This window comes from Ctenopharyngodon idella, chromosome 23, assembly GCF_019924925.1.
Source record: "Ctenopharyngodon idella isolate HZGC_01 chromosome 23, HZGC01, whole genome shotgun sequence".
In the NCBI taxonomy this organism is placed as follows: Eukaryota; Metazoa; Chordata; class Actinopteri; order Cypriniformes; family Xenocyprididae; genus Ctenopharyngodon; species Ctenopharyngodon idella.
The window spans coordinates 12,978,212-13,003,786 of record NC_067242.1 but is presented as its reverse complement, the minus strand read 5'-3'; the positions used below and the strand labels follow the sequence as shown (position 1 = coordinate 13,003,786).

General features: G+C 36.6%; 2 protein-coding genes across 7 annotated transcripts in view; one reads left to right on the top strand and one right to left on the bottom strand.

Moving 5' to 3' along the window:
• dip2ca (disco-interacting protein 2 homolog Ca) overlaps window positions 1–9,410 on the top strand; it is a 117,094-nt gene extending 107,684 nt beyond the window's left edge. Inside the window, 7 exon segments of the mRNA XM_051881541.1 lie at window positions 3,525–3,586; window positions 5,126–5,183; window positions 5,272–5,346; window positions 5,438–5,563; window positions 5,565–5,613; window positions 5,695–5,818; window positions 7,012–9,410. Of these exon segments, the coding sequence (XP_051737501.1) occupies window positions 3,525–3,586; window positions 5,126–5,183; window positions 5,272–5,346; window positions 5,438–5,563; window positions 5,565–5,613; window positions 5,695–5,818; window positions 7,012–7,264 (747 nt within the window). The 3' untranslated portion in view covers window positions 7,265–9,410.
• Window positions 9,411–9,531: 121 nt separating this feature from the next.
• zmynd11 (zinc finger, MYND-type containing 11) lies at window positions 9,532–24,369 on the bottom strand. Of its 6 annotated transcripts, none has more exons than XM_051881542.1 (17): window positions 24,189–24,369; window positions 21,862–21,993; window positions 21,287–21,446; window positions 20,033–20,056; window positions 19,652–19,684; window positions 18,163–18,324; window positions 16,384–16,461; window positions 16,158–16,250; window positions 15,981–16,068; window positions 15,823–15,878; window positions 15,580–15,657; window positions 15,379–15,497; window positions 14,630–14,873; window positions 14,467–14,535; window positions 14,092–14,385; window positions 13,757–13,942; window positions 9,532–11,539 (listed from the first exon to the last, which is right to left on the bottom strand). In XM_051881542.1, the coding sequence occupies exons 2-17, from the start codon at window positions 21,975–21,977 to the stop codon at window positions 11,417–11,419; spliced, it is 1,923 nt and encodes a 640-aa protein (XP_051737502.1). In that variant the 5' UTR covers window positions 21,978–21,993; window positions 24,189–24,369; the 3' UTR covers window positions 9,532–11,416. The 6 variants fall into 6 exon arrangements, 5 of the variants coding, with proteins under 5 accessions (XP_051737502.1, XP_051737503.1, XP_051737504.1 ...); XM_051881543.1 differs by lacking the exon at window positions 24,189–24,369 and adding an exon at window positions 24,023–24,140; XR_007927801.1 differs by having other exon boundaries at window positions 11,291–11,539; window positions 13,757–14,010.
• Window positions 24,370–25,575: the final 1,206 nt, after the last annotated feature.

The following is a 25,575-nucleotide window of genomic DNA, read 5'->3' as shown; positions in this document are numbered from 1 at the left end:
TTTCACCCCTCGGCTGCTGGGCTCTTGATCCTTGCGGTGTGTGGCTTTTGCTAATGTAGTGGAAGCGAACGGCTGGATCCATCTGAATCAGTGTGACTAATTTATCAGACTAATGGCTGACCTAAAGGGCTGCTTAGTTTTGAACAGGAAAGACACCCTCAGAGCGGTGAGATCCAACCCTCCTCCAGTGAGATTGCCGCTCACCTGGACTTACACCGGGGTCAAGAGTTGCGTGTTATTGTGCAGCTGCAGTCATTAGTAGTGCTCCCGTAGCGTAGAGCTCTATAATCACAGCCATTAGGTGGAATCGTGCCTCCCCTCCCTTGTCCGCCACATTGTTTTACCGTGACATCACAAACACAAGGGGCTTTGTTCAGAACATGAGTGCCTACACATGAAATATCACAGACTCCGGCACTGTGTGAGTCAGTGATCTGAAATGCGTCTCTAAGGACCGTGTCTTGTCGAGAGAGCCAGTTGTTGTTCTTCAGACACAGGGAGACCTCTGCTGGCCCCGTTATGTTTGTGAACTGCAATTGCAGATATTTCCTCATTTAGATTGAGTTGGGGCATCTGAGTGCCTCATAATGAACAGTCATTGCAAGTTCAGTAATGATCAGTCATGAAAAATAATTGCGCTCATTTGATCAAGATGATGAGTGTTCATTTGTAGCTGGCACTCAAAGGCAGCAGTTGTTTGTATTTTGTCTGTTCATTTCTCATTTGTATTGTTCCATAAAGGCCATTTCAAATGACTCACGTTAACGGCCCCCAAATGCATCAAAAAAGAGCGACGCATTATGCAGCAGTTTAAATGCTGTAAAGTGATGCTCTCAGACAGTCAGTTCGCTGCTGACTAGGGGTGTAACAATATATCACAATATATCGCAATACAAAAATATGTATCGTGGATAGTGACAATATGTTTTGTGTACAGTTCACCCAGAATGAAAATTACTGAGAAAAAAATTCAAGTTTACAGAGTTTTAGTGTCAGTCTACATTAAACTACTATATATAATGTTGAATATAATGTATAATAATGCAATGGGGGAATATTTGTGCGTCCTGATAATTCCAAATGTCTTATGTTACCAGTAAACATGTATGTATTTTCAGCTTCAGAATCATGAATATTTTTATTCTGGTGTCACCATTGTCCCGTGCGTTGGGTTATCATTTCCACCCCTAGTGTAAAATCAGATTTAGCATTTTAATCAACAGTTAATTTTTTGTTAACCTTTCACCTTATGTCTTGGAGTATCACAATAATATTGTATCGTGAGTTCAGTATCGTGATATGTGTCGAATCGTGACATGAGGGTATCGTTACACCCCTACTGCTGACCTTGCAAAATATTGCCAATGATTCACCTGACATAACGAAAATCTGAACATAAAGAGAGAAAGATCCTGTACATCAAGCTGTACGATATATCGTCAAAAGCATATTATGACATTCAGAAATTGGATTATGACAAAAAAAATCAGGCATGTAAGTTTTGTTTGCTATAGGGATAAACTAATATAACTAATAAAATTCTGCTTGTGTGATCAATACTATTTTGTGTAAAAGAATTAAAAACACTAAAAACTAAAATCAATCCTAGTAAATGCTACAAGTGAATTTAGACATATTTATGTACAGTATAAAATATGGATATTCATTTAAATTACAAGTAAGTATTAGATTACGTAATCTAAATGTAAATAAGAGAAATGAACATGCCATGTCATGTCAGACAAAAGTCAGCAAGCTGTTTGTCAATTATTGCGCCTTTAGCCCCAACAATGGGGCGCTTTTTACCCCAAATATCATGCTTTTACATATTCTTTGGTTATTAAAAAAATGTTGATTTAATACTATGAACAAAATTGAAAATCATTAAAGAATTAGTTCACTTCAGAATTAAAATTTCCTGATAATTTACTCACCCCCATGTCATCCAAGATGTTTATGTCTTTCTTTCTTCAGTTGAAAAGAAATTAAGGTTTTTGAGGAAAACATCCCAGGATTTTTCTCCATATAGTGGACTTCAACAGCTAGCAATGGGTTGAAGGTCCAAATTGCAGCTTCAAAGGGCTCTAAATGATCCCAGCCAAGGAATAAGGGTCTTGTCTAGTGAAACGATAGGTCATATGTCAAGCGTGACATAGGCAGAAGTACTGCGGTAGGGCGAAAAATCTCTTTATCTCCTACAACTTCAAAATCATCCGACATCATTGTTTTACCTTTTTTTATAAAGTGCGTTTGACTTAGTCTTTGCACGTTCGCTTTGTAGACACTGAATCGGTACTTCCGCCTATGTCACACGTTACCTTTCCAACATGATTACCTAATGCGTGGCGCATTGCAGAGCTAGTGCAAGACGAGCATTTGTGGTTAAAAAGTATATAAATGTTTATTTTTTTTAGAAAATGGCCGATCATTTCGCTACTTAAGACCCTTATTCCTTGGCTGGGATCATGTAGAGCCCTTTGAAGCTGTACTGAAACTGCAATTTGGACCTTCAAACCGTTGAACCCTGTTGAAGTCCACTATATGGACTGATATGTGTTCCTTTTCGACTGAAGAAAAAAAGACAAACATTTTAGATGACATGGAGGTGAGTAAATTATCAGGAAATTTTAATTCTGAAGTGAACTAATCCTTTAACAAGACCTTTGTCTCCAAATATATTTAGTAATTTTATCAATTCTGATTTGCTACATAAATCTAAAAACATTTTAAAATTTCATCAAGTTTCTCAGTGCATAATGAACGCGACTGATCATAATGAAAGTGCTGTGATGAGTTTTTGTGCCATCTAGAGTTTTTTTTTTTTTTTTTTTTTTTTTAATCAAATGTGCTTTTATACCCTATAACATAAAGGCAAAAAGCCTCAATTTTGGCCATCTGTGACACTATCTGCAGCACTTTTCTTGTGTAGGTCAAAGCATCGCATTACGCTTGTTTTGCGAGGTGCATTGAAGCTCTGATGGGAGTCTGAAGGAGCCTTAAGGCAGACCTCAGTTTATAAAGCAGCTGGTAAATGCTCTCCCGTTCACCCATTGGAAAAAGTTCTGCAATGCCAGGGCGCTTTCACCGCAAGCAGACATTCAGATCTTTAAAGGTTCCGTCAGCTTTTATCTACGCCTGTCTTTTTCTCCACTTCACAAACACCCACACATTTGTCATCCCGGCTTCATAAACGATTCCTATTTTTCGCTCTGCTCTCTAAAACGCCTCCGTTCACAGCATCATTTATAACCATGTGCCTTTCTGGGTGATTGTTTAAATTTTGGGTTGTTTCTTCCTCAGTTTGCTGCTTGTCTCGCCCTGTTTTTTTCCCAAACCCCTCATCTTTTTCACCATTTTCAGTCTGTGATCTCTAGGCTCTGCTACTAACTAGTTAACAGCTAAAGAGGAAATTGACCAGTTGAACCCTTCCCTTAGAAAAATCACTAGCTAGTTTTCTGTACAGTATACTGTAAACTGTATTAGTGTGTGTCTCCTGGTTAATGGCTTTATGTTGTGCGTTTCAGGGGACATCGGGACCAGACCCGACTACTGTGTACGTGGACATGAGAGCTCTACGACATGACAGGTGAGAAATTTAACAAAAGTGGAGAAATCTGTAAAATACTGGTAATGGAAATTACTCGAGTTAGCTGTGATTTATGGTCAGACAATATGGGTTTAATATTGGCCAATGCTGCTGGTGATATTTAGAGAGTAGAGTGAATTATGTTTGATAAAATGCTGGAATAATGATATCATTTATCATATAATAACAAATTAGCTGTACTTTTTCTTTATACTGAGGTGTTGAATAATGAGAGAGGTTTTTTTTTGTGGTGCTGACAGACTTAGCATACATTTGTTATGAATATTTGTTATGGTTTGTGTGCATCAAGCAAAATTAAGAGGACGTACAGCATTACCACATGGTTATTGAAGTATGAACAATTTATTTGTTGAATTTCCATCAATATATAATAATTTTTTTAAATTTATTTGTTATTTTTAACTTATTTTTTGAATTTCCATCATATGTGTGTGTATATGTGTGTGTATGTGTGTGTGTGTGTGTGTGTGTGTGTATATATATATATATATATATATATATTACTTTATTACTTTGACACAGTGTATCTTTTTTTAACCCACACCTTAATTAATGTTAGTTGAATTAAACATTAAAATAAAAATCTCTTTTTTTGTTATTTTATTTCTTACTGTTAAAAATGCCTGTCAATAGAATAAAATAACCACAAATAATGTCATGATTTCTGAACTGTAATAATAATAATGAAACTATTACTGAATGAAATTCAGTAAATGTGTAAAATTTATTGTTAAACGTATTTCATTAATATCTTAACTACATTTAATGGATATCAACTAAGGCCTTTTTTGTTAAATCTTTTAAATTTTGTAATAAAATATATAATAATCAATAATTAAGTTTTTACGGACCCCCACACATGACATGAGACCAAACATATATGATTTGTGGTCACGAATTAAGAATTAATTCCCACAAATTAAGAATTTGTTCCTTCATTTTAGTAAATCACGGCCACATTGAACTAATTCATTCCCTTGTTTTGATTCACTTAAAACGAAGGAACAAATTAGTAAAACGTGCTGATGTATTAATAAGTATAAACATATTTATATACATATTTTCGCCCCATGTCATGTGTGGTGCTCTGCAAGTTTCCTACTGACAGCATTTTAAAAGATTTTTTTTTTTTTTTTAAGATTTTGGTCATGCCGCCCACTCGTAACACAAGGGGGTGCTAATACTAATGATAATCAGCCAATCTGGTGTGGGTTTTGGTCGATAAGCTCAAAATGGCCAAGTATCGAACAAGTAATCTGCATGGCTGATATTGATCATTTTCCAACTCTGGCATTAGAAAAGTTTGTTGTGTGATTGCTGTATTTGTTTGGTACTGTATGCATATGGATTTTTTTTAGTGTTATATTACTCTTACTTTGAAATATAATTTTGTGTTTATTTACTCATGAGTGTCAGGTTTTGTTCTTGAAAATGACATTAGTCATGTCTACGCTTGTGTTTATGAGCTGGTAATTGATAGTTGGCCAGGAAAGCAACAGTGTGCTTGTTTTTGCTCAGAGTGCGGCTGGTCGAGCGAGGCTCCCCACACAGTCTCCCCCTCATGGAGTCTGGAAAGGTACCTGCAAACAATTTCTCTTTGAGTCCATCTGGCTGTATATTTCTCAATTATTACATTACTGAATCTCAATTTTATCCTCTACCAGATTTTACCCGGAGTTCGAATCATCATCGCCAATCCTGAAACCAAGGGCCCGCTGGGAGACTCCCATCTAGGGGAGGTGAGTTCATATTGCAGGATTAAAGGTGAAGTCAAAATCATCTGTGGCTCTTTACGACTTCACATGTTCCTGGTCTGTTTTGTGTCACTAGATCTGGGTTCACTGTGCCCATAATGGCAGCGGTTACTTCACGGTGTATGGAGACGAGGCCCTGCAGTCCGATCACTTCAACTCACGCTTGAGCTTCGGAGATACGCAGACGGTGTGGGCGCGTACCTGGCTACCTGGGCTTCCTCCGCAGGACCGAACTCACAGATGCAAGTGGAGGTAATTATGCACCTTTGTTTATTTAATTTTTGGCTTTAATTTGAAGTCTAAGAATGATGCTAACATCCTCTGTGTATCCAGAGCGGCATGACGCTCTGTATGTAGTGGGCGCTCTGGATGAAGCCATGGAGCTGAGAGGAATGAGGTATCACCCCATCGACATAGAGACCTCTGTGATACGCACCCACAAGAGCATCATGGAATGGTACGACCTTCTCACTTCCAGTCCAAGTACCTTTTTTTTTTTTTTATTTATCTATTAGGGATGCACTGATATATACATTTTGACAATTTATTTATTTAGACATTAAAATGTATACCATTTATACTATTATGTCTAAATAAATGAAAAATAAAACACAAAACTAAATCAGTCAAATTTACTTATTTTGATATTAAAATGTATATTTTATCTAAATAAATGAAAAATAAAAAACTTAAAACTAAAATCTGTAAAATGTATTTATTTTGATGTTAAAATGTATACTATTTTATCTAAATAAATGATAAATAAAACACTTAACTGAATCAATCAAATGTATTTATTTTGATATTAAGATGTATACTATTTTATCTAAATAAATAAATATTATATATACTATTTTAACACTTCAAGCTAAATCAAATGTATTTATTTTGATAATAAAATGTATATCATTTAATCTAAATAAATTAAATATATGTATACCATTTTATCAAAATAAAACATAACTAAAATCTGTCAAATTTATTTATTTTGATAGTAAAATATATACTATTTTATCTAAATAAATGAAAAAAAAACTAAAATCTGTCAAATTGTTTTTTTAATCTGATATTAAAATGTTTATTATTTTCCTTTTTTTTCTAAATAAAGGAAAAAAGAAAACACTTCAAGCTAAAATCAAATTAATTGATGTATTTATTTAATATTAAATGTATGCTATTTATACTATTTTGTCTAAAAATTAAAACTAAAAGCTGCCATTTTACATTCTACAAATTTATTTGGCTGTGACAATATTATAATTTACAGTATGAAAAATGGTTTTTAATTTTTAGATTTGTAAAGATTACATTTAAAGGCTTTATTATATTTTTAACATCTGTATTATTTTGTATTATACATTTATATTACATATAAATGTATTATTTATTCATTTAACAGTTTTGTTCTAATCAGTTGCCACCAAAAGGCATCATAAAGCATTTTGTCAGTCAATTATTTTAATGATTTCTTGATCTGAAATCAGCAGCTGTATATTAAACATCGCTTATGTTCTGATGGGTTAAGATATATTTTGTCACCTCAAAACACCAATTGTCATTGAAAATGAATGACTTCCTGTTTTTGTTGTCAGTGTGAACGGCCCATTAGAAAGGACGTGTTTTAAATGAACTGATCTGTGTTTATTTCAGTGCGGTGTTTCCCTGGACCAACCTGTTGGTTGTGGTCGTGGAGCTGGAAGGTTCGGAACAGGAAGCTTTGGACCTGGTTCCTTTAGTGACCAACGCGGTCCTGGAGGAGCACTACCTGATCGTGGGCGTGGTGGTCGTGGTGGACATCGGCGTCATTCCCATCAACTCTCGCGGAGAGAAACAGAGGATGCACCTGCGAGACGGCTTTCTGGCCGACCAGCTGGACCCCATCTATGTGGCATATAACATGTAGCATGAGTGTATGTTTGCGTGCGTGTGTTTTGCCGACTGCACATGACCGGTCGGGCGATCTTCAGCGAATGAACACTTACTGGGAGAAACTTTAAGAAGTGTTGACAAAGCCAAACAACAAACTCTGATTGGCGGAAGAAGAATCGCCTCTGCTTCTGCTTGTGTGCGTGTCGCTTTTTCACGTGAGGTGTCGCGACATCATTCATTTTTATTCCGCCCTACATGAGCGAAGGGTATTTTTAAATATCTGCATACTGTGGCGAAATGTGCATTTTAAGTTTCCCGATTATTTGGAGTAACTTGTTGAAAGTACACGTGATATCAGACACTTTGGACACCATTTCTGTTCATTCATTTAAAAAAAAAAAAAAAAAAGGTACAACGACAACTTAGTTGCATTTGTACGTACGTTGCAGCCGTCCTTCAGCAATTTGCCGGTTTAGTTTTTCAACCTTTGTAAATGTTCTCGAGCAGCAGGAAGCAAAAAAGAAGAAAAAACATCCCCTGCTTTTTCGATTCCTCCATGTTTAATATCATTGTACAAAACTGAAGGTGAACACAAAGTCGGTTGATATTGTGTAATTATGTACAGATAATAGTTCTTATTTATTTTGCTCTTTTTAGAATTGGTGAGCGAAGACATTTGGAAATGTTTTCCTCATTAAATAATATTGCTGATATAAAACATTGTATCATCTTGAGTGAGTAGCATCACATCAAGTCTATGTAAAAATATAAATATACATACAAATATATATAAAAAAAAAAGAAATATATATATAAAATAAGATCTACGAATCACCAATGAAACATTTCTAATGCAGTACTTCCCACTTGCATGGTGTCTGTTGTAGAGAGAATCAACTGACCGATCGAACGTTACCCACACGTTTAATAATAATAATAATAATAATACCAACTTTCAAGAATTTCAAGATGATGTCAAATGTGCGGAACAAACGCTTCGTTTTTTCTAATTGAAACTAAATCGCTACGCCCTTACTGAGAGAAAAGGAACCCTAAAAATGTGCCTGGAAGTTTGTTTACATTTGCTTTACGACTCGAATCTGCACCACAGTTTGTTACGTTGTGTTTTTATTTGCTTGGATTGACTTTTTAACTTTTGTATCATTTTCTGTGGGATTTCATCATTATTTATTGACACAGGCTTTTTACACAAGTGCGTTTTTGTTGTTTACCGCTCAAACATCACAGTGTTTTCATTTATAACGTATCAGACTGTAACAGATTTTGGTATTTCCATGAAACATTTACGTTAATGACTCACACGCAGTTTACTTTCAGCCCCGATCAGCTCACGTGAAATGGATTAAAGTCTCGTTTTTAATCGGCTTATGTGGGAAATACATGCTAAATAAATGCCGGCATATTGTTGGCGCATGCAATATGGGCAAAGCATGAAACACGACCGACTGGCTATAATAATGCAAACAAAAAGTGAAGAGAGAAAGAGAACCGTGCCATTATTCTCCATTGTACCAGCTGCATTAGAAGAGACGTGTTTTCTGAACTGCTTTTCATAGCGCTGGAAATCCGTTAAATCGTCATGACAAAACTGAGTATTCAGGATTTTATTCTTTTCTTTGCCACATCCTGCCTCACCGATTGATAACACAGCAGGCGTCAGGCGATAATCGTGGAGATCTACTGCAATCAGATATTAGCACCCTCTGGCCTCATTGAGGTCGTAGTTTTAAGGCGACGTTTTATTTTATTTTTTTTGGAATCGGTGTCATAGACGTCAATACTGTGTATGGGAACTGAGTTTACACTTATTCAGAGAGTGACGATGCAATGTTCACTTTTTTTTTTCTTTTTATTTTGTCTGTTTGTTTTTAAAAATGAAGGAAAGAAGTCTTAACCTGTTTGGAAGCTTTAGTGTTGCCATTCCCATACAAGCAGAAATGTTTCCCCATTTTAAAAAGAAAGAAATGTGCACATAACTTTCAACCTGTGAAGTTATTTCCCTTTTTTGTTGGAAATCTGGACTTATGTGAGAGAGTCTGCATGGTGTATGTAAATATTGTTGGTTAGAGAGAAAAAAAGACAAAAAACAATTTATTTTGTATGGTGCAGGTGTGTTTGAAATTCTGTTTTGTACACATAATTAAAAGTATTAAATTACACTTTTATAGAAGCCTGCTTTGGCCTACGTTCACAAAATATGGTGCAATAAAGTGCTTTGATTGGTAAATTTGTCTTTTTAAATTTGAGAAACTGCAGTTCAAAAAAAAAAGCAAAACTATCACCGGTTGATATGTTTTATTTATACATAGTACTGTTACATAATGTAATGCAAGAAAGGGGAAAACGTTTACACCACATTTTAATTCGTATGCACATGAAAGACAGGTGTTTGTATAGCAGACTTGTCGCTGGGTGTCGGAAATTCTCAGTAGTCATTACTTTGTCCGCATAAATATAAGTTAAAAATAAATTTTAAAAAGGGTTACTTGCAATTACAAAGTGGCGTCAAATTACCCTAGAAAACCAAAAAGGAGACATACTGCATCACTGATGACACTCAAGAACGTAGAGCCCAAAATAAGGTACACACAACCTGGTTTCATGCACACTGGAATGGAACATATTACCGTTATATCACAAATATTTTTTTTTCTTTTACTTTATCAAATACATAGTTAATGCGCTCATGAAATGTACATATGCTAACGTGCAAACGTTATCAGTCACGGTTAGCGGCAAACAGTTATTTACATGTAGTGCAACAGTGAGGTTGGGAAGGGAGCGAGAGAGAAAGAAAAATAGGGCAGGACAGAAACTTGGATGTATTAGACGTGATTTAAGATCCAGAACTTCAGAGAGAAACAGAATACAGGTGCACGCACATATGGATCTGTGCAAAAACACAAAGAAGGACCTCACGTTCCCCTACATCCTTCAGTTGATTGATTCTCCTGGTCGACAGGCAAATTACATCTCAAAAACACTCTAAAGATAGGTCTTACCTCATTTGTACTTAAAATTTTTTATTGCAATATTTAAAAGGATAACAATTCACCTAAAAATTCAAATTTTGTCATTTACTCGGCCTCATGTCATTCCATAGGCATTTGACTGACTTTCTTGCAAAAAACACAAAAGGAGATGTTTAGCCGAGTGTTCGAGCTGCTCTTTTCCGTACAATGAAAATGGATGGAGACCAAGTTCAGCTATTTTCTTTCACACATGAGGTTTGGAACAACTTGAGGGTGAGTAAATGGTGGTTGAATTTAAATTATGTATACTATTCTTTTAACTTCTACCTCAGGTCAGAAAGTGCCATGAAAAGTCATTCTCCATGATAAAACCCTAAAGCGATAATTTCTGATTGTTTAATTTACTCTGATCACTGTACAATCTTAAATCTGATTAAACTTTGCTATTTAATGGGATCTTGACATATGAAAGCATCAGGTTTTGTTCATTCTGTCTGGTACAAGCGAATTTGCCCACGCTTATAAACCTCACTAAAGATCCCACTTGGCAAAGATTTAGTACACTTAAGGCTACAGAAATGGACCCCAAAATTAGCACATAATTTAGTTTTTTCGCTACAAATTAGAAGGCCTATTTAAAAGTGTAACCATGAACTGTGCATATTCATTAATGGAAGATTGTATCATTCAGACAGACATGACCTGCCATCTTTAAACCCTGTTCCCAACAAAAATGACCATCACAATCACTGATAAAAACCAACCGTCGATTTTAAAAGCACCAACTTCACTCAATGCAGGAGGCTGACATGATTCGCTCATATAAAAATTCAAATATCTACATAGCTTCAGATTAAGTTGTTTAAAAAGATTACTAGTACTTCACATTTCAGCTAGTCTGTATGCAAGCAAGGCTGATTTCCGTCATACAGCAAATAAAAGGGTAAAAAAAAAGGGATATGTAAAGAGATACTGTTAAAATCCAAACATAAAAGCCATCTCTACGAGGAATATGTGAAATCCCGTGCTCACTTGTCCTGTTAGCATTCACTGCAACCCAGTAAAATGTCCAGGTAAGTGTCCTAAGGAGCTGGGGTTTAAAATCCTGGCTATAAATCAAGAATCCATGATCTATCCAATAGCGTGGCTTGTAGATGGGTGGAGTCGAGAGGAGGGGCGTGGCCAGCGGCAGCTCATCTCTTCCGGCGGCAGGTACGTTTGTGATCGGCGTGCCAGTGCTCCTGCTGACATTTGATGGAGCAGTACGACGTGTTCCAGCAGCAGTGGTACATCGCCTCTTCTTCACAGTTATAACACTGAAAAATAAAATCAAGAGAATACTGAGACGCTACAAGACTTGCACACAAGAGTTGTCAAGTAAAATTCCTAATGAAACGGAACGTTTGGGTGGGACATAATCAAAGGGCTTTTCCTCTTTTAAAAAAGTAAATCGGTTTAAATTTACATCATAGCAGTGATCATGACTTGCTATGTTGTAATCTGTTGAAGGGGGAGGGACATTTTCAGTCTAGAAAGTATGAGTTGGAAAATGAGATTATTTTCAAAAAAAGGAGTGTTCCTCCAAGTATACAGTGATTTTTATTAAAGCTAGAAAAGTTATTAAAATTAAGACCATAAGTGATTCCCTCTTTTTCTTTTGTTGTTTGATTAACATTAAAGAAAGCAGCAGGTAAATTAGGCTGCTGTCACTTTAAGACAGTATTTCATGTATTAACAAACAACAGATTATCCCAACTGTTTGCGTTCACTTAACATATAAGTGTTAACACTTCATATTAACCGATTGTGTTTACGTGAATACTCGCCAAGACGGACATTATATGACAATTTTATGTGTGTGTGACAGTTTCAGCACACTATAGTTTTGAAAGACGATAGTCGCGCGCTGTGTAAAGAGCGCGCAAAAAGCTAGTCAACGTGAACGCGTGCGAGTGACGAATGCAGTCTGGAAGTTTCGTCTAAAAGTTGCGGTTGGTGGATGTACGTTTTTGACCAACGTTTTCCACATTTTGTGTCATTTCTAACTAGATATTACTATTGTGTGATTAAATATTCGCTCCATTTCTCTCTGTTTTGCTGTAGATCACTGATTACGCTGCCTCAGAATTCTGGCCGAAATTAGTTTCGTGATTTACCTTCGTGCGCAAACGCTGCCTCCAAAGTCATTGCCTGATAGGGCAGCCAGTCAACAAGATATTATCAGCACACGATGTCACATCGCTCAGAAATATATTTGTTAATAGTAACATTGCCGCACCAACAAAAGGTATGGATCCAGGGCAGGGACACTATCTACTGGACAAAATCACGGTTACCCAAACATAAGGTACTGTTTCAGAGCTTGACGGAGATCAACAAAATGGGCTGGTAATGGTAGTTTTTTTTAATAGTGTCATTATTCCGGGTAACCTACTAAATCCGACTCTACAGAATAATAACACAACCCCGCAACACAGTATTGACTCAGCCAGGCAATAATTGTTCTTCATTTCCTAATTCTGCCCTCAGAGCTGCAACATTTCCCAGAAGAGAATTTTGAAGTTCAGGTAAGTAATATGCTGGAGAACCATTTCTCATCTCCTAGCCACAGGTGAAAGCTCTAAATAGACTGTAAATACAAGGCAGGCAAATTAGGACTTCTGGGGGGAAAAAGTTCTAAGACGGAAAAATAATGAAGTTCACATACTGACACCAGGAGGAAATGCTCTTCAGCAGATCATGGGTCACATTTGAATTAATTTTGCCTGATTCAAACACTCAAGACTATTTTAGTATTAATTAGCCTAACCTACGCTTTCAAAATATGCAAACAAACACCTGACCTGGTGGAACATAAGCTTGTAAATTGATAAGCTTGTGATTGATAACTTCTCAGTTTTTGAATGTTTCAGTGTTTTTACTATACTTACCCCCCTTTTATTAATTAAAAAAAAAAAAGTTTATTTGAACTACAGAGAAACCACTGATGCAAGTCTGTTTGGAAACAGTCCAAATTTATGAAACCTACATATTGATTTTCTAACAAAACAACATCAATATTACCCTGGAATGTTAAAAAAAAATATATTTTTTTTTGCAAAACTTTCACTTGCAGATGAAAAAGATTATCATATTCATGTTTATCAACAAAATTCAGACCCCAAAGCATGTCTGAGAAATGCAAAAGAGGCAAATATATTTCACAAAAGTTTTTTTTGTTGAGGCAAATCTAACTTATAAATCAAAGTCTGAATATCATCATGTAAAGCCTCAGCTGATACCAGGGTTAAAATGGACCCAGAAGCAAAAGGCGTACGTTTTTTAATGATTAAATCTTTTAAAATACTCTTTTTAAAAAAGTTATTGATAGTCTTGACACATTTTCAAAGTTTGGTTCCCTTAATAAAAACCATGCTCTTTTTTTTTTTGTTTGTTTTGTTTTTAATTAAGAAATTTTTATGTCTCTTCTGGGTGAAAACAGACTCAAGTGCATAATTGTATCTACACTAAAGATGTTCTGAAGGTTGACTCACCCACTGCTTCTTCTTGGTCTGGGAAATAAGTTGTTTATGCTGAGCTACCATCTTCTTCATCTCCTCCATGAGCTCCTCTTTGCACTTCTCCTTCACCTGTTTACACTTTCTCTCCATCTCGGCCTGTGTGCTGGACACTGCTTTGTTCACTGCCTGCCTTTTCTCCTCTTCCATCTCACCTCGCAACTGTAAGGACGACCACATTGCTGAGTTTGCTGCGATTTTTCCCCCCTTTCCACCAACAGTGTGGCTTTCTTGGAGGAAAAGGGGTATTTTTTAAATCTGGCCACAAGAGGGAGCCAAATATAAGTCCAAAATGAAAAAACATTGCTCACCTTGTCCAGAGCCTCTTTCAGGACACGTTCAGTCTCCCGCTTGTTCTCCGCTTTCATCATTTCTTTAACATCGCTGAAGATCTTGGTGTATTTGTCATGGCACATGTTTTGGCAGTTGCCCTCGTTGACCGTCTGTGTGCCTCGGTGTACCATGCGCGGGGCTGGTGAGGAAGAGGAAGAAGGCGAGCCAGACTTTTTGGTCTGGGTGGAGACGGACATACGCTCGGGCTGATGTGGAACAGCTGTTGGGATCTCTTGGCTGGAGCTGACGGCTTCCATCTCGGGCTCTGGTTCCTGATATAGCAGCAAGGAGATTGTAAAGGTGACGTGAACTCAAAGCCACATCTCACTCAATAAACACGATGCACTACAAACCTCTTCTTTGGGCTCGGCAACTTGGGATCGGCGGCTCTTTTTAGCTTTGGGCTCTTGGTTGCCTTTTGACTGTCGCAAAAAGCACAAGATGCCAAATTAAGCAAATCCAATCTTGCTTATTTAAAGGTGAAATGTGACATTTCTGTGGCACCAAAGTGCTAACCTGCTCGTTGGATGTGGAGGAGATGCTTGACTCCGCCTCTTCCTGTCTGTCTTCTTGTCTTTCGTGCCTCTCCGACCTGTCATGCTTCTCCTCCGGCTTCCCCTTCCAGGTACGACCCTCCCTCAGGAACCGCTGGTGAAGCTCCAGCTCATCACACGCCTTTTTCCAGCCCGAGCTGCGCTTCACCTGCAGCTGCTGCACACTGACCGTGATCTCCTGGATGTTGTCAGAAGGAATCCATGCCCTGCAGCAAAACAGACATGAGCCTGCTAGTTTCACAAGCTAGTTTCCCACTATTATGTCTTGAAATTTGGAATGACATTGCTGTGTATAGGGAGATCAGAAACCTCTTGGATTTCATCACAAAAATCTTAATTTGTTCCGAATGGGTCTTATGGGTTTGGAACAACATGAGGGTGAGTAATTAATGACAGAAATTTCATTTTTGGGTGAACTAACCCTTTAAACAATTCAAGCACCACAAGACAAACGAGAACTCATGAGCACAGAAAGGCGCGCGCCAGTATCGAGTTCTCGTTCACACTTGAACAAACAACAACACACAGAATTATGCCAAAATGCCCGTTGTGTCGAGTATCCTCATAAAAGCTGTCATAAATGAGTTAAATAACATCATAAACGAACTATTAAGGAGTTGTGAGAAAATGAGATGCGTGTCAGATCTGCGTCACGTTCGGCAGCGACAGGTCTTAAAGTGACAGCAGCCTAATAAACCAGTTGAGGCTCACCTTTGGTGCTGGTGACCAAAGAACCGAACATCCACCTGGCTGCCCTCCCTCTGCATCACCTTGGCAGGCCAGTAACCAAAGCCCTTCATCCTGGCCCAAACCAGCTCATGATTCGGACTCTGATCACAGACAAATATTGTTTATACACTCACAAATCACACATAAATCTGCAGGAATGAGTGTGTGTGTGTCTGTGCTTACACATGGGTAACAGAACCAGTTGTCGGGTCGTGCATTCGAGAGATAGAAGCAGTGTCTGCACAACATTAACTCGTTCAGCTGGAACAAATAAATAATTGCACAATTCAATGTTCAAAAAGGGCGCAAAATCTTTTACACATTATTAACATAAGAATGTTGTCAAAAACCTAAACAGCAAAGCTTAAACATGTTTGTCAAGTGCATTAAACAAGCTTAAAATTCCAACTGTTTGCTCAGTCTGACCTCATGGCATGTGTCGTTGTAGAGAAGTCTCGCAATTTCAGTCTGATCGCTGTTGACTGTTGACAGAGAATGTGGAATCGGTCAAGTTGACACTTGAGTTGAGCGTACACATGCCGTTTCATAAATCACACTGATGACTGCGGTACAATAGCCCTCACCTCCGTGCAGAATGGCTGTGTTGTGAACTATAAGCTGAGCGTCAGCCCTGAACTCCTCAAAGCTCTTGTACTTCCCCTCTGAGATGTTCTGTAGGAGAACAGAAGACACATGAAAACATGCTGAGGCTGAGGGAACATGATCTTTGAATTGTTTCTACTGGTGTGTGCTCTGTGTACCTCTTGTATGTTCTCCACATCCAGAGGTGTGTGGATCAGTCTTCTGTACACGGGTTGCTTTGACTCCTTGCCTCTCTTGTGCAGGTCCACAGCCTGAAAGAAGATCAGGAGGAGGAAGAAATCTGCTTCACAACTCAATAGAAAAATGCATGTGGGGAAAAAGCTTCATTTCTACATGATTTAGAGTGAAAAGTGTGAGGCAAGAGTGAAAAAGTGTGAAACGCACCCTTTCCTTCATGCGTCCAAGAATGAACTTCAGGTATGTTGTCATTTCCTGTTTGTTCAAATTCTTCCTTTTACTGCCCTGTTAGTAAACATCACCACAAGAAACTAATGACTCAATAACCACATCATTATATACGTTAACTTACTCTTAAAACGCATTTGGGGTTTTAATGGTCATAAAACCACATAAAAAAAAAAACACATATTTCAAATTCTTGAATTTACACAAACACTATTTTTTAAAGAAGTCTCTTATGCTCTCCAAGGCTGCATTAATTTGATCAACAATACAATAAAACAGTAATATGTTGGATTATTATTACAATTTAAAGTAACTGTTTTCTGTGATGGCAAAGCTGAATTTTCAGCATCAATACTCCATTTATTTTATTTATTTATTTATTTTTTAAAACGTCACGTGTCACATGATCCTTCAGAAATCATTCTTAATATGCTGAGTTGGTGCTTAAGAAACATTTCTTATTATCATGTTGAAAACAGTTGCTTAATATTTCTGAGGAAACCGTTGATACATTTTTTCAGAGTTCTTCAATGAAATTAATATTTTTTTCAAATTGAAAACTTTAACATTATACATGTCTTTACTCTAACTTTTGATCAATATAATGCATTCTTTCTGAATAAAAGATCAATTTCTTTAAAAAAAAAAAAAAAAAAAGTTACATTTTTATGCATGACATGAAGCTATACAATTATTTGGTGAATTTTCTATGCTGATTATTACATCAATGTCATTACTATTTGGTGAAAATAAAAATATGTATTTTTAAAAAATCTGATCATTATACCCACAATAAAATAACATTTTTTTCTAGTTTTAGTAAAAATCAGAATAAAATTCTTCTATAATTATTATAATATTGTTCATTATTCTAAATATAAGCTGTAGCCAAGCAACATAACAGTCAATGGGCAAATTAATATAGCATATAAAACATAGCTAAAATGGTAGAATTTACAATCTGAACTAGCAATTTTCTAATGGTCTCTCTATACCAGAGATGCCCAAACCAGGGCCAGTGGGCCAAATTTGGCCTTTGATTTGGGCTGCCATGCCATGAGGGGAAAAATATAGCCTAGGGAAAAAACATGCCATTGAAGTAGGTGTGTGCTGGTATTCAGTAATACTGTTTATGCTCGCGGCAATAAATATTCAAAACTGTGAATAATTCTAGATAACATATTAGCATAATTGTTTTCCTTTCTCTGAACTTACAGTAGCGTAATTTCCATCAACGAGTCAAGATTCAGAATGCAATTCTAATGCAACATGCCTTTGCAACTTTTACTTTCAACCCACAGACCCCAGTTTGATTTTTGGCTCTTCACTGTAAAGTTTGGGCACCCCAGGGTTGTCAAAAGTACTGACTTCGGTAGTAAAATTTTAAAAATGTGACGATACCAGCATTTCCCCCTAGCATTCTGAGCGCTGTTGAGCGGATTCTTAAACGCCTCTGATTGGCCATTGTGTTCATGTGCTCAACAGATATGTTGTAAATAGACATCTTTGATTCTCTACACCGGACGCTTACACAGATACACACAGGAGCGTTTAAAACCAGGTATCTATCAGCGGATCCCTAATATATACACTGATAGAAGGATCTGCTGATAGACGCCTGCGTTCAAACACTCCCATGTGTATCTGTGCAAGCACTCAGTGTTTAAGAATGCTGGTACCTTCACATATTTGAAATTTCAGTAGTGACTTGGTACTGAACTCAGTACTTTTGACAACCATTCTCTGCTCTATACCCACCCTGCAGATGCCGCACTGCCAGTGAGAGGTTGTGTCCCGTGGCCGGTGGTCTTCAGACAAACATCGGAGGTGGTAGACACGGAAACAGCCGTCACACTCCAGCACGTCTCCAGGAAGGTGACACTCAAAGCAGTACCAGTCATGACTTTCTGCTTCCCAGTCCTGAAACACACAGAGTATAGTAATGCACATCCCCGCCCACCTGGGCCACCACCAAGCTCCCGGGAACAACACCACTGATCCAGAAAAGCTTTGTCTTTTCAATAACCTGCAAATAAAATCTTGGGAAATAGATTTAAGATCAGCTCTCTTACTTTGAAATGCTTTTTAAGATATAGACTTTGGAGTTTTTAAAAAATTAGTGACCAGAGCCCTGAGAGGCAAATAATAATAATAAATAATATTTAGTCTGTATACTGTGTGTATATATATATATATATATATATATATATATATATATATATATATATATAAAATCAATGTTTGAAGCTGAGAAAACAGAGTATGAAAGCTGTTCTTATATGATTAGCAGTATTTCAAAAGCACAGAGAGAGCAAAAGTATAAAACCCCCCACTCATTAGTTATAATAAAGAAATAAACATTAATCAAAAGATTGTAGGTGTTTAATATGTTTATATTATGAGAGGAACATAGGCATGTTACATTTTTGCATTATGGTTCAATTTAAATGGCCATTTTTTTATGTTTTTACAATTGAAATGAAATGTTTCTGAACAATACGTGCTTCACACAGGCTTGAATAAAGCCCGTTCAACACGGATTAAACACTTTCAAAAACTATGAAAGCTAAAGATTTAAGACAAAGAAAATACTACTGTATACTTTGTCAAATGGCTATTTAAATCAAACCTCAAATATGACAAAATATTCTTTGAAAGAAACGGTGAGCAATCACATTCTCACATGCCACGATCACATTCACCATATGTTAACACTATCCTCTAAAAATATCATTGATCTATAGTACATTTCTCAAAACACACCACCACACACCAGAGACATTCCACCATATTCACTGTTCTGGTTACAGTACAAAATCTCTAGGATTTGGCAAAAGTTTTACTTCAGAAAATGTCTGCAAATTGTCTTTATTCTTACCTTTAAAATGGGTCTAAACCAGTGTAAGACGTTAACAGGGGTTTAAAGCAAAAATGCTAAAGACAGTGACAAAAATTCCATATATTTATTTACCATTTTAGGCCTATTTATGCATAATATTTCACAAATATGAGTTGATTTAATTTCACAAGTAATAGATTTCTCATTATTCAGATCAAGAATATCATCCTTGAATGGAAAAGCTAACTTCTGACACTGGTTTTAGCCCAAGTAAACAGCTTGCTAACTCTGCAAACACAGGTCTAACTGGTTCTGACATTGAACTGTTCTTGACATTGACATTCAAATCTCGCAAAAACAAAATCTTGATTTAAAAACATGTAAGATTAATGTGTGAAGCATACGCACATCTTGAAAAAGAGCATCAGAAGGCAAAGAGGGCTAGAGAAGAGAGAAATCACTAAAAATGAGCATTCAGTGGCAAAAACAAGGCGCACAAAACCTCACACAGCACAGCACTGAAGTGACATTAAGCTTGCTGATGCCAGTATAGCTGCAGATACCAGTATAAATGGTGTGTATTATCATAATATTTAGATTGATAGTTATATAGAATGAGCATTATCGATTCAAATTTCAAATTTGGAGGCAAAAGTCTGATAAAAGCCATACACCATAGAAGCTCCTTTCAATTCAGCTGCTGTCCCATGCGCAGGTTACACATACTATTAACTAAGGGCAGATTATGTTGTTAATTAAAGAAATCACAGCAACTGGATGTGAACATACCTTGCTTCCTTCTGACATCTGCTCCTGCGATTGCAAGTGATCCAAAAAACATTGTTTAAAATCCTAATCTGAGAGCTGGGATTGGCTGAAACTAACCACAGGCGCTCCGTGTTAGGGACTCGCAGGTGGGTGTTTGGTGTGAGAAGTACCGGAATTCAGCACAGTTACAACATGAACATTAATCTACACTGCTATCATATTCATAAATATGCTGGTTTTACGTACACTTCAATTCAAAAGTTTAGGGTCAGTAAGATTATGTTTTTGAAAGTCGTTTATTATGCTCATTTGGCCAAAAATACAGTAGAAACTGTAATACTGTGAAATCTTACTACAGTTTCAAGTAACTGTTGTCTATTTTAAAATATTTCAAAAAAGTAATTTATTCCTGTTGTGACAACTTTCAGCATTATTACTCAAGTCTTCAGTGTCACATGATCCTTCAGAAATCATTCTTATATGCTGATTTGGTGCTCAAGAAACATTCTTATTATTATCGCTATTGAAAACAGTTGCTGCTTAATATTTTGGTGGAAAGTAACCATGGTACATTTTTTTCTGGATTATTTGATCAATAGAAAGTTCAAAAGAACTGCATTTATTGGAAATAAAAATGTTGTAACAATGTAAAAGTCTTTACTGTCACATTTAACCAAATTTAATTCCTCCTTTTTTAATAAAAAAAAGGTGTATTTCTTTATTAATTCAAACTTTTGAACAGTAGTGTACATGTAGGAAGGTCTTTCATGCAAATAAGCAAAGACTCAGCGATTTTTTTTTTGAATGAAGAGGACACATATGGCTGACGAAGCCTGGGACGAATGCGTATATTCCTAGCTGTAAGCCATACCCCAAAAACAAACAGTGCTTCCTTCAAACATGCTCTCTCACACAGCAGAGGAATGTCTCTATGTGCTGGTGAAGGCACTGAAACATCAGTATCTACCATTACTAGTGCATATGGAGGAAGTTTACAACTGAAAACTCACTGTTGAACATTAAAGTCATGAACTTAATCAACTGATTTTTTGGTCCATATAAGCTGAGGAACTATTCAAATATTTCTTACTGATGGACTTCAGAGGTTCATGGCTGTGTTGGAGCCAGCAGCATATCTACATTTTGAGCTCTTTATTTCATTTGATTAATGTGTAGTAAAACCAAGCCATGTTTACCTTTCACATTTTTATCTAGGAGGCGTGTAGATAAAAGTATGCTATGTTTAAAATAGACATGCTCTGTTATATGTCTCACCATCTCGTCTCCTGGGAGCCAGTATCCCTCTTGTTCGATTCCGGCTTTAGAGCCTTTGCAGCCCACTGTGAGCGTCTCCACCACAAGACCGTCTTTCACAGCCAGAACCAGCTGCCTGGCCGTGTCTTTAGGGTGCATCCCATACACACGACTTAAATATCTGCATCAAAACAAGGCCATCTCTTAAGATATTTCAAATGAATACATTAAAGGGATAGTTCACCCAAAAATGAAAATTCTGTCATCATTTACTCACCCTCAAGTTGTTCCAAACCTGTATAGATTTCTTTGTTCTGCTGAAGACAAAGGAAGATATTTTGAAGAATGTTGTTTGAAGAACAGTTGTGGGGCACCACTGACTTCCATAGTATTTTTTGGTGCCCCACAACTGTTTGGTTGCAAACATTCTTCAAAATATCTTTGTTTTTTGTTTTAGCAGAACAAAGAAATTTATACCGGTTTGAAACAACTTGAGGGTGAGTAGGCCTAAATGATAACAGAATTTTCATTTTTGTGTGAACTATCCCTTTAAAACGTGATCGTGTCAGTAAAGGGAGTGGAGTTAAAGCAATTACTTTGAGATTCTGTCCATGTTTGCGATTTGTTTCTGATTGCGGATGACTTCAATGGCCGACCAGACATATTGAACCACCTTGGGGTCCGCTTGCCTCTTCTTAACCACCCTTGACATTGTGGCCAGTTCCAACCTATAGAAAGAATACCAAAACCCTTAAACAAAAACTCACGCTTCCAACAATAAACAAAGTACAGTCTTAAGAGCTTAGGTGCTTGCATATAAAAAAGCAAAATGCAAATATTTGTTAGTTTTGTCAGAGAGCATTAAATTACACCATTTCTATAAAGAGTGCATCTCACGAATGATTACTCATTTCATCACTGTGGACAAACAATAGATCTTCTCAGAAAATGGCTCCAAAATAAACACAACTTCTTTATTAAGCCTCCATCTAAATAGACTCTAAACTCTGTTCTCTTCATAAAGAGCTCTTGCAACTAACCACATGTAAACCTAGGGTGGAAATTCTTCCAGGATCTTCATATAAAATACTGATGAGGTTAAACATTAAGCGTTCTTATAAAACTCCTCAGAACAGTGCTGTTAATGTCAAAGGATATCAAAGACAACAACAAGAAGAAAAACTAAATCTAGTCCCTTTCATCATCATTACAGAACAGCAGAGATTTACAGTCACAAAGACATGTAGAGAGCAAAACAAGTTCTATAAAAACCCTCAACAGTATTCACTCCTCAAAGTGCCGCAGTATTTTAGGTCTCCATGTGGCATGGAGAACAAATAAAAATGACTGTCACATTTATTGCTGTTGTGCATACTGTAAGTTACAGCTTCTACAATCAACTGCCAGATGGTTCTGAAACTCCTTCTGTAAGCTGCAATTTAGTAATGAAAGTGCATTCTAATGAGTTTCCAGGAATAAGAACAAGACACACTCATTAATTAAATTACGGAAATAACAGTTTTCGAGGTACAAGACATTAATCTAACAACTCTTAAACATAATGTTGCAAAGCGTTAGCTGATAAATGTTGTTTCCATTTGAATAAACAAATAATTTAATGTCTGGAAAGAACAGACGTAGAAAGATATGCAACACCATAACATTATTCATGTGGCAGAAGTAAAACTTTAAGTCATTTGCATTTTACAACATTCAAAAGTGCACTCAGTTTGTTCATGTCTAGCGCTTTTTGTTGCAGTTATACTGACTCCTATTGGCCTGGATGCATGAAGATTGAATACTAAATACTGCTGGTTCACAACACACCTGTCTGTCATTAAACTGTACACCTTGGTCAGGTCTGAAAGTGTTGTATGTAGGTAAAACGTTTACTAAATTGGGAACCACATACTAGCGTACTACTCTACTTTTACCAAATCTTTCTATGGCAGAAATAGCAAGATTAGTATGCGGTTCGGAATTCAGCAAATAATATTAAAATGACTACCAACTTGGTAATTTGCATGTCTGGTCACGTGACGTCAACATAGCAGCACCTATAAAGGGGCGACCCGCTCCATGTAGAATAAAAACGCCTTTGTAAGGCCTTCTATCTACAACCTTAATCATGCGGTTTTATAAAATTTTAATTCTATTCATTTCTTTATGTATAAACATTTTCAGTTAGAAAAAAAAAAAAAAAAAAAAAAATCACTGAGTGCAGCTTTGATGTCACAAGCAAGACCTGTCGCTTTATTGCGCAATACACATGCAGAAAGGATGGTAACCGATCGCTTCCTGATCGAATATTACCACAGCAACGTTATGTTTTTGTGACAATCTTAACTTTTATTTACACTGTTATAGTCTACAAGTGTTGCCACTGGTTTTTAAAACCCCCACAGATGGCTACAGTATCCACAACAGCTCATGTGATCTACAGCCCGAGTGCTGGAATGTATGTCGCAAAAGCATTAAGAACACAATTATATTAACGAAGCGACCAAAATAATGCAATTTTAAAAACCATGATGACTTTGACAGCTGCCTGTCACATTTGTGATCAATCAAACCCAGCGCAGATCCCGCTTTTCGGTCACAGTGCCTAAAAGAAACAACAAACGTGTCTAAGAGTCGCAAAACTACAAACATTAGGACATCGTAAACGCTCGAGCTGTTTTTGTCACGCGCTTCATATAATCAAACCGAACGGAATCACGATGAATAACCTAATGAAATTGCAAATGGAGGGAAAACCTTCATCGGTGCCTAGACATTCTTGTTGGTTGGTTGGTGAGCTACATGGACGCCATGTTGATATCCCTCCCTCGCTTCTAGACAAAACCAAGCAGTTGGGAGTGGATTTTTTGTTCTTCTTTGCTGCGAATGTCATGAAATTAAGCCGGTTTGTGCGCTTACTTACCGCTGTCCGACAGCTGATCAAACGCCTTGCCGTTCAGTCTCACTTTAGGATGTAACGCAGCGCTGGTTACATTTGTGTTTCCGGAGTTAAATGTCAGAATTGTGGTTGGTTGGAGGAGCCGGGCCACAGTTGAGAGCTCGGAGGGGGTAAACACACTCTCATACAGTCACAGGCTGTGGGAGAACTCTAGTGGTAGGACGCAGGAGTTGCGCGCTTTACTTTGCACGTCTCACCTTGAAGCTTTTTTTCTCGTACCTTACTACACTTTTTTACTAGTTTTTACGCATTCATAAATGTAAAATTCCAAGTAAAACTTCACTTTTCCTAACTTTTAGAGTTGGTAATCATTCATCTGACTTATGTTAGATGAGCACATCATCTCAAAAATGGATGCATTATTATAAATCTGCAATATATTATATGTTTTGGGACTTTGCAAGAACATATGATCAAATATATGAGCTGTTTAATTTTTCAGTTCAGTTTATATGAAGTTTGTTATTGTTAATATGGAGCATGTTTGAGTACAAAACCTTTTTCTGTTTTCTAGCAACAAAAAAAAAGTTAAATTAAAATTAAAAATATAAAAGATACATAAAATATAAAAACAAAATAAAAGGTTGCAAGTAACAGGGTTGCAAATTTAGCCTGCGGTAAATCAGGGCTGGCTATTATGGGACCAAATATTGGTTTGTCGTAGTTGATAAACATATATTTCCTATAAATTAAAGAAAAATATATTTTGTGTTATAATTTTTTTCTAAGTCTAACAACTTAGGTAACATTATTGAGCAACAAATTTGTGAAAAAATGAATAATGAATAATAATAATTTTGCAAAATGTGGGTCAACTAAATATGACTCATTTTAATAATAGAAATAAGTTCATAAATAAAGTAAAACTTCACATTGAAGTGTACTGTATGCATAAATGTGCTATAATGGGTTCTTTCCTCACTTACTTATGTAATGTTGCATAAGTTGTTATGAGCAATAAGTAATGCTACTAATAATGTATCACTAATTGCAGCTCACACAAATATATTATAAGACCTGTTATTTCTTTGGACTGGAGTGAATGGGATGGACAGATTTTCCCAAAATAATTCTCATTACCCTTAAAGGGATAGTTCACCTAAAAATAAAAAAAATATGTCCTCATTTACTCACTCTGAAGTTGTTCCAAACCTGTAGGGTGAATAAATGATAACAGAATTTTTATTTTTAGGTAAACTAGCCCTTTAAGAAGAAGCTCCAGCAGATGGTGCTAAATTAACACAGACTGACACCAAAATGTCTGCAACCTATAAACAAAGATGAATATACAGGTAACAAATACTAGTGGTTCATGTCACCTTAAACAGACAATGTCTGTTTAAAGTTGTTC

Bases quoted from the DNA above. Each gene is read 5' to 3' on its own strand.
- zmynd11 (XM_051881542.1), bottom strand. From the start codon at position 21,977: ATGTCAAGGGTGGTTAAGAAGAGGCAAGCGGACCCCAAGGTGGTTCAA. The intron at 21,447-21,861 runs GTAATTGCTTTA...GTTTTGATGCAG, and splicing joins AACATGGACAGAATCTCAAA to ATATTTAAGTCGTGTGTATG. The intron at 18,325-19,651 runs GTGCGTATGCTT...TGTGTGTTTCAG, and splicing joins CTGATGCTCTTTTTCAAGAT to GACTGGGAAGCAGAAAGTCA.